We start from the raw sequence: 9,008 nt of genomic DNA, 5'->3' as shown, positions 1-9,008 counted from the left end.
AAAGTAAGTTCTTATCAATAGCAGACAACATTCTGTAGTTTACAAGAAGAATTAAGAAACTCCTATATATTAACCAAGAAAGAGATGGAACACAGCATAAGAATAATAACCATATAAACCTGACACATGGCTTTTACTACATAGATCTATATTTGTTGGGTGTTTAATTGCATATCCAAGTGAATCAAGATTTTGGGTTGCTGTCAGTCCAGACCTCAAGAAATACATGCTTAATTAATAATAAGGACACCGTCACATAGTGGATCAGCCTCTATGAAGGTCATACGTTAATCCTACATATATATAAGAAGAAAGACTATATCCTTGGTTTAGGATAACAAATTCTGAACCCAGTCATGTACTAGATGTTGACTTCTATGTCTCAGTTACATCTCTTACAAGCCTTTGGGGCATCCGGGATGTTATGTCAAGTTTAGGATAAATCAAAGAAGTATTCAATCAGTGTTCATTAAGTGATCAAGTATCTAGCATTAGATATTGGTGCTCTCTTTTATCCCAAGTATTTATGGGCATATTCAAAATTTATGAGGTCCGGAAATTCATCGTTCTAGGAAGATTAAGCTTTACCATCAATACCTGTATGAACACTAAAGCATATGTAAGGAAACGAAAGGATGTCTGGAATGATTAATGCACAAGATCCTATCAACATGGTATGCATTAAGGTAAACTGTCATTCCAGATAAAAATTCCACTTTTTTAGAATATGCTGAAGGTGATTCTCTCAATGTAATAAGCATGAAATATTCCTGATAGAACTTAGCAATTATCTTTTTATATAGTCATTAGCTGACTTTCTGAGGGTTGATTACTGAATAGAGATAACTGCAGCAGGTATGTCAAAAGAGTACTGGACAACTATAGAATAGAAGATCTCATGTCCACTTTTGCTTGTAAGAAGGACAAACTGATTAGAAACATTTATGATTTATAATGACAAACCGATAAGAAACTTTATGATTTATAGTGAGACTACATACATAAAAATCTTATAAATCTGGGTTGTATTCCTTCTATCATTGAAATGAGTTCCTTCCGAAAGTCATGCCCCTACAAAAAAAATATTAACAATATGGTAGGATATATTTCAGCTCTGATATGGTTGAAGGTAACACAAATCCCAAAATACCATATCACATCCTTGTTCTCTTTTTCAAATTGATATAGATATGAAAAAAAAAACTATACGAAATTTCTAAGATCTTGAATACAAATTTAAATGGCACTCGGATTCGAAAAAAAACTATACGAAATCCAATTATTTGCATCAAGTATATACTATCTACCTTATAGGTGTCTGTAGGCATCACTGATACTGGATCCAACCAGATAACTCATTTGTGATTGGTTGTTAACTGAAGTCTGGAATTACTATTTGTTCCTTTCGATTCCAACTGAAACTCTATTTTTGTCCAATTTGACACTTGTGAAGCTGAAGCTCTGCGAGGAGAAGCACGTTATGCATAAAAAAAATAAACTTGAATATGAAACAGTTAATCATTAATGAGATCTCACATTATATTATTAGAAGCCATGGTCAGCATTCCATCTGAACTCGTAAGAGAAACTGATAAGTTCAATGAGCCAGGTGACATAACGTGAAGAACAACTTTGTCTTCCCTTGTTCAATATTCTGGGATTATATACGCCAACACCACTGTCTAAGTATCCCACCGGGTCATAAAGAGCTTCCATACGAAGGGCAACTTTGTTACGATTGAAACAAGATGACCAATCAGTTAACACATTAATGAAAGTTTCATTCCCAATGATGCCCCATGGATCAATGTTTGAAGGAGTGTTTGGCCCTCCAGCTTCAAATCCTAAAAATACAAGTTGTGAGGAGTTCAAACAGAGAGAGAAAAATCATCAAAAGAAAACAACACGAATCACTGGAAAATCATTCATTTCTTTGGTCAGTAATATTCAAATTTAAATGAATCCAACCATTTGATATCTTAAATACTAAATATGAAATTGGACGTAACAAACTGAAGTATGGTACAATATTTCTAATTCCTTTGTTAGTTTAAATGTTAGTTCATTTCCACCAAGAACTATAATCCTAACTCCTTGATCTCTTCTATAATCTCTTAATCTAGCCAATTACGTGAAAATATCTAAAACTGAAACTTAGGTTTATTTTCCAGGTTGCTTGCAGTAGAAAACAAGAGTTACAATTGCAGTATCAGCTTTCTAATGAGGACCTAAATTGAAATTTCTTTAGTTTCGAAATATTTAAGACAACATGAATCATTGAATTTACAAATTTGAATGTTTTATCTCCAATCTAAATTTGAGTATGACAAGGTTCTTGACAAAAAAAAACCTTGAATTATCATTCATTCATGGTTATTGAATACAATAAACACATCAAAGTTTGTATACAGAACTTGTTATCATTTAGGAGGGATTGCCTCAGTACATTATAGCAGCTAGTTGCTATTATACAATAAAAGCTTGTCTATATGTCTTTGTAATACTTGTGGATCAGCCCTGCAGCACTCTGGTGCAAAGCCATTTTGGTCAAACTTGAAAAGATGTCATTTATAGGTGAACCAGAGAACGGCTTATGAAGTCGAGTTATATTACATGCATGGGCTGGAAATGACATATTATGTATATCTGAATGTTATTATTTTCTGTGACACCTAAAACATTTATAATAGTCACTATGGAACTCCTAGTTTTCTTTTCTACTGTCATTGTGTGATTCCATTTTGATTATTACCTCTGTTGCTGACAAGCTCTGCCCATATCCCACCAGCTCCTGCATGGTTGATCTCCTACATGGAAGATGTCGGAATAAAGAAACAAACAGTCACTGAGGAATTTATAGTTACTAAAATTTTAGTGCAACCAAACCATGCAAGGGATTTCAAGTATAGAAGTCCTAATGTGGCATTTTTAACTTGTTCCTTCGAGAACACAATGACACAGAAAAGCCATTTCCTTATAAATATTGGTAGAGCTAACACGTCTATAAACGATGAACTTAAAAGATACATGTGATACACTTCAGATGCTATGTTTGACGATCTAGTGTAAATTGGACAACATCAAAAGCTCATTCATATGCAGACTGAGGTCAGAATCAAATGAATGATTAATGAACTACCACTTCGCAATTAATATGTTGTTTCTCTATTTCAATCAATAAAAATTCTGAAAAGAAAATAGTAAATAGCCTGCATTACAGCAATCTTTCACTGCATAAATCATAACACTGTTCCTCATAAGATCAAATACCTCTGGGTAATGCAAAAAGGCCTCTCAGGCTTAATTCTTCAAAGCATATTCACTTCCTCCTTCCACAGAACGATAAGTTAATGAAATGAGGAAATAACTTAACGAGAGCGTAGTGTTTTCGTTTCCGCCAATATAATTGAAGATATTAGGTGTCACAAACATCAATGTCTCAAAGAAGCTTAAATTCATTTAGTAGGTTTTCTGCAGTGTTCATGGCCAATTATAAACTATTTTAGAACACATCTCCACAAGCATAAGAAATAAAGAAATTCACCTCAAAAAATATACCAAATAGATGGTCAGGAATCTTCCGCCCTGATTGTGGTGATGCATCTATCTTGAGGAATGCTGTCTGATTTACTTCCAAATCATAGGCAAAGCTCTGACAATAAGCTGATATCGAGAACAGAGCACAAAACAAGACACCAGAAGTTGTCCTCTGAAGGCCGATCATAATCTCCTTGTACACTATTTAACCACCGAAAAGAGTAATATCGTCAAACATGAAAACATTTTGAACGAAAACAAAACCCTAGATTTTCACAAATTGGGAATTACAAACAAAAACAACAAAAATTAAATGAGAAGTTCCCGTGAAAGGAGGAAAATTTTCTCTCTTTTATCTCACGCAGAATTCCAATTATTAATTTTGAAATTTGCAAAGGGAAATACTTTGAAAGAAACCAAAACCCTGGAGTTCATTTTCACAAACAATAGATTAAAGTGTAATAAAATAAAATACCTGACCTTTAGCTCTGAGCTCTCGAACCCTAACCCTGGGTGAAGCCTCGATCGAATTCTGATTTCTGAATGAAGAAGAAGCCGGAGATAGCGCCCTCTCATTTAACCATTGGAGAGTGAACTTTTAAGTCCTCTTCTCGGCGCCACCGCAGAGGCAGAGGACGAGGTGGAGCGTCGACTCCTTTTGTATGTTGTAATCGGCCAGGGTCCGGCCATCCTCGAGCTGCTTTCCCGCGAAAATGAGCAGCTGCTGATCCGGAGGGATCTCGACACCATCGAGGTCGGCGTAGAGATGTGCGGGAAGTTCGAGTGGAGGATAAGAGGCGGCGGATTTCGTTCAGTCCAGGAGACGACGGCGAGAAAACCCTAGCTTCGAGGATTTGTTGTTGATCGATTGGGTGAAGAGCGGCCAGTATATACGAGAGAAAAACATTAGTGTTTGTTTAGGGGCCACCATAAAGCCCATAAAAAACCGTGCCTTTAGCGTATTAGAGAATTTATTCCCAAAACTAATTCAAATCCAACGCTTTATTTTAAAGCGTTGTCTTAGACTCTATTGTGACGGTTAGAACCGTCACAAAACCGTTTCCTTAGACAGCTGAGGGGACGGTTTTAAACCGCCCCCAACGAACCGTCCCCATAGACCTATTTTGTGGTAGTGTCTCAATGTTCGAATATTTCTTATCATCGTCTTCCTCTGAGCATTCCAATATTTTTTGTATGATACATCCAAGTTGATCACATTATGCACTAAAATATGAATATTCTTTGGTTTTAAATTAAAAACCTTCCTTAGTTTAGGTATTAATCAATCGGTATATGAAAAAGGCAGACACGTATTTATGATCCATCTCTAATCGAGAATTGCTACATGTGTGAAGTTTGTTGTAGTGTGTTATTTTAAATTGCCCGCCTACTCTTGCCCCTAAGCATGAATTAAGCTTCCAAGAGTACTTTGTATTTTTGGCATGGAGACACTAATATCTTTTTCCACACCAACTTTGCAGTAAAAATAAATTACATTATAGCTTACTGCATTGCTTTTTGTTTGTCAAAACTTAACATTTTTTTAGGCCCACAAACAAAACGCATGAATCAATTTCTCATTGCTTTCAAATAGACCGTCCTTTCTAAATGAGAAGTCGTCACCTTGTGTATCATCATTTAAATTAGTGTCAATAGGAATATTATTCCATCTCCATGAAGATCATCAGGGGGCGAATCCTCTAATACGACATACTCATTGTTAGAATGACATTAATTAATTAATTGGTTTTCCCTTCATCACGATCTATCAAACACGTCACGCTATTAGTTTGTAAGCCATCCTCTTCATTATCATTCTCGGATTCAACACTTACATTATCATCGTCTATCGTCACTCCTATTGAAGGTCTTATATCTTGATGAGGAGCGTTATCATTGAAAGTACTTGAAGTCCCCACAAGTAAAGGACCGCTAAAGTATTGTGACTATATTCATCCCATATCCTATTGCGGAGATAAAAAAATTTAATAGAGTCAACTTCAAGGTCCTCCAACATGCGAGAATATACTACATTATGATTCACCACTTTGCCCAAATTTCTGTGATGCTTTTCAATAAATAAGTCAATCAAACACTTCCCGTCATTTAATATTCCAATGAAACGCATATCGTAGTCACTTGAGATTTGAATGCCGCTTTGTTCTGCTCCCCGTAGTGGGATAATTAGAGCATCTCCAACAGCTTCCCCATCTTCTTGAAATACTAAATTTTGGGGAATATAGAGGGTTTTTTTGGTCCAACAGATTCCCCATCTCATTCCTCAAAATAGGGAATGAGGAAAAAAAAATAGGGAGCCTTCCCCAAATCTGCAGCATTCTCCAAATTTTTGGATAGAGCTTTATTATTGTAATAAATACGATTTTTTAAAATAGGGAAGTTGTTGGAGTTGGAGCAAAAATAATTTGGAGAATATGACTTTTGTTTCTTCATTTTTGAGAAAATTTTGGGAAAGCTGTTGGAGATGCTCTTACAAATCATATTGAGGTGATACTCACATGGATTAATTAATATAAGTTTGTGTGAGTCATTAAGCAATCCATCGAAAGTACATTATTTGAATATAAACAGCAGTTTCGTCACACCTCCTTCATATAGAGACATATTATTCTCAAAATAGTTAATATTCTCATCATACGAACAAAGAATTATGATTCGATCGTTCATCCGTTACCTCTGAAGAGTAAAAAATTCTAATATTAATATTACACGAAAGACACAAAAATATTATTTACAATTAAATCCCCTAATATTAATTTTTCACATCCATAATTTTTACCATAGATCAAATCTTTATATTTTTACGATTGCCTAATTTAAATAATTAAACAATATTCACTTTTAAAACTTAAAAGAATACACAAATTTTTATAATTTCCCCTAATTTCCCCCTCTAACTTCATATACAAATTTCTTTATTTTTTCTTCACAAAATTCATAAATATTTTAAAAATTATTTTAAAATCTGAACTTAAACAAGTTATTATGATGAAATAGTGAGAATATGTAAAAAATTTAAGAGAAAAAATAAAAAAAGTTTAAAGATTTTACCAAAAAATTGCCGATGCCCTAAATTTAAAATCCGACAAGCTCCGACAAACTTCAACACTTTTTAACCTGAAAAAGGTCGATGGCGGCGATGGTGAGAACGGAGACAGCCGCTGGCGGTGGCGACGGGAGAGGACCTAGGGTTTGGGGTAAATGAGCAAACATACACACACACACAGAGAGAGTGAACGAGAAATGAGCTCACATGAGAGGTGAGAGATATAAAGAAGTTGGTGAGTGTGGCCTATGCAGATTTCACGGGATTTGAAATCCCGTGAAGATGCAAGTTCGTTAGGTAGAGAGCTCACTTAGAGCTCTTTGTTAGTTGCTCTCTGCCAACTTCACGATAGTTGCAATCCCATGAATTTGCACACAAACTTCACGTGATTTCAACTCCCAATTTTATTCTTAACAAAACAACTTTTTTGTTCTATAGATTATACATGCAGATTTAATTAAAGTACTTGCAGATGGTCATTAATGAAAATCGGCTCCCCTCTACAGCTATGGAGAGGGCCAAACTACTCAAACTGTAGCCATTGATTCCAATTTCACTGGCTAGGATGTGGACACATGAGATTCAACTATTATCTACAAAAACATTATTTCTTAAAACCCACTAATGAATTGTTTTTCTTTTTGTGAATAATAAAATTTCTACGAGGCCATGTCCTATTCATTAAACTTAAAATAAACGGCTAAGACTTTTTTTGAGTACTCGGTCCTCCTCCGTCCGATTACAACCTAATTACAGAGAATATTAACCGCAATTACATGGAAAAATATCAAGTTGTGGAAGAGAGAGCAGATGTACCTAACTTCGCGTCAATCTTTCATTTTCAACTTATTAATCAAGAAAAGAAATTTGAAATTATCAATTAAATAATTGACCGTTGTAATTAATATTATCGAGGAGCTCGCCCCCCATGGGGGGCAGGTTGCATTCCTAAACATGCGTACCCACATCTTTTGCAGGTCATACATCACAACTAACGAAGCATCAAAGCTCCTTTACAGCCGCCATTAACTCGAAATAAAATACAGGGAGAATAATAAATAAAAAGAAAAGAATAGGAAGAGGCCCCGTGTTTTAATCTTTTTGCTAAAACACTGCGTAATATTGAATAATGTAAAAATGGCATATAACTGAGAACATACCACGAAAAGAAAACAGAAGGAACTCCAATAAAAAACAAGAACCAAACACAAATCGAAGGGAAACTACAAAATATCGCAACGACGCTAATTTCTTTTTATAACTCCATAATAAACAAACCATTACAAACCCTTTTCATAAGACTTCCCAGGTGTCATACCAGACTAGATACTAAAACAAAGGAAACTCCATCGACCCGTCAAGACCCAGCTCAAAAAAATGGAGTCCCCATCCAAAACCCTAGACCCCACACAGCCCTCGGCAACAATTTCATAGACTTCGTTTTTTTATAAAAACCCTGTTCACCCTAACTACGAACACTCAAGACCTTAATTAAACAGTACCATATACTCTCAAACTAAATCAACAGCGTCGACATTAATTCCCTCTAGCAACCACAGCGGCGGTGAGCGGATTCTTCATCTCGCAGGAGAGCTTCAGCACCTCGTCAAGGTCCACCGGGGCCCACTGGACCGGGCCCCACTCGAAATCGCGCACCAACTTCGCTATCCGCCAAGGCCACACAGTGCGCGCAGCCAGACCACGGTGCCACCTGCCCTGCGCCAGGTTCTTAACCTCTTACCGGACACACCCGCCTGCGCGCGCCCGAAGGGCCAGGCCCTCAGTCGCGACGCCGCGGATGTCCACGTGGGCCGGTATCCACTTCGGCCTCCAAGGCGAACTCCTTCGGGCTTAAAACCCCTCCGGCTGGGACCGACACGTTTTTCATCGTAGGGGTGGGCCCTAAGGGTCTCCTTCACGACTGCCTGGAGGTACGGCATCCGCGCCACGTCTGCGTCGGAGACCTTGCTTCCCGCTGGCCCCACGACGGAGTCGATCTCTTCGCGGAGCTTCTCCTGGACACGTGGGTTGAGGATGAGCTCGGCCATTGCCCACTCGGTCAGAAGAGCAGTTGTGTCCGTACCGCGGAATATCATTTCCTGCAGTTAATACAATAAAATAATCATTACTTAGCCTTAGTAAAGAGTAATTAATAAGCTATTGAGAAGTGAACCGGAATGTTTTTTCAATGGGATTCGGAAAGACAAATAACGGCCGAAGACCATAATGAGCGCATAAAGTCATCACGAGTCGGGTCACCGCCCCGTGAACGAACGTACCCAGAGAACAGCAATCATGTCGTCCTCTCCGAGCTTCTCGTCACCGTCCAAGGAGAGAAGGACGTCAACGAAGTCAGCATTGTCTCCAACCGATTTCCCCGCTCGCCCCCCGGCCCTGTGCTCCTCAA

General features: G+C 37.4%; 1 protein-coding gene across 1 annotated transcript; it reads right to left on the bottom strand.

Annotated features, from left to right (window-relative positions):
• On the bottom strand, positions 1,661-3,724 carry LOC109834998 (alpha-L-arabinofuranosidase 1-like). The gene is made up of 4 exons (XM_020403000.1): positions 3,545-3,724; positions 2,753-2,807; positions 1,711-1,844; positions 1,661-1,678 (listed from the first exon to the last, which is right to left on the bottom strand). The coding sequence occupies exons 1-4, from the start codon at positions 3,722-3,724 to the stop codon at positions 1,661-1,663; spliced, it is 387 nt and encodes a 128-aa protein (XP_020258589.1).

This window comes from Asparagus officinalis, chromosome 3 (genome assembly GCF_001876935.1).
Source record: "Asparagus officinalis chromosome 3, Aspof.V1, whole genome shotgun sequence".
Taxonomy (NCBI): domain Eukaryota; kingdom Viridiplantae; phylum Streptophyta; class Magnoliopsida; order Asparagales; family Asparagaceae; genus Asparagus; species Asparagus officinalis.
The sequence above is the reverse complement of the archived record's forward strand: the minus strand, read 5'-3'. Positions and strand labels throughout refer to the sequence as shown.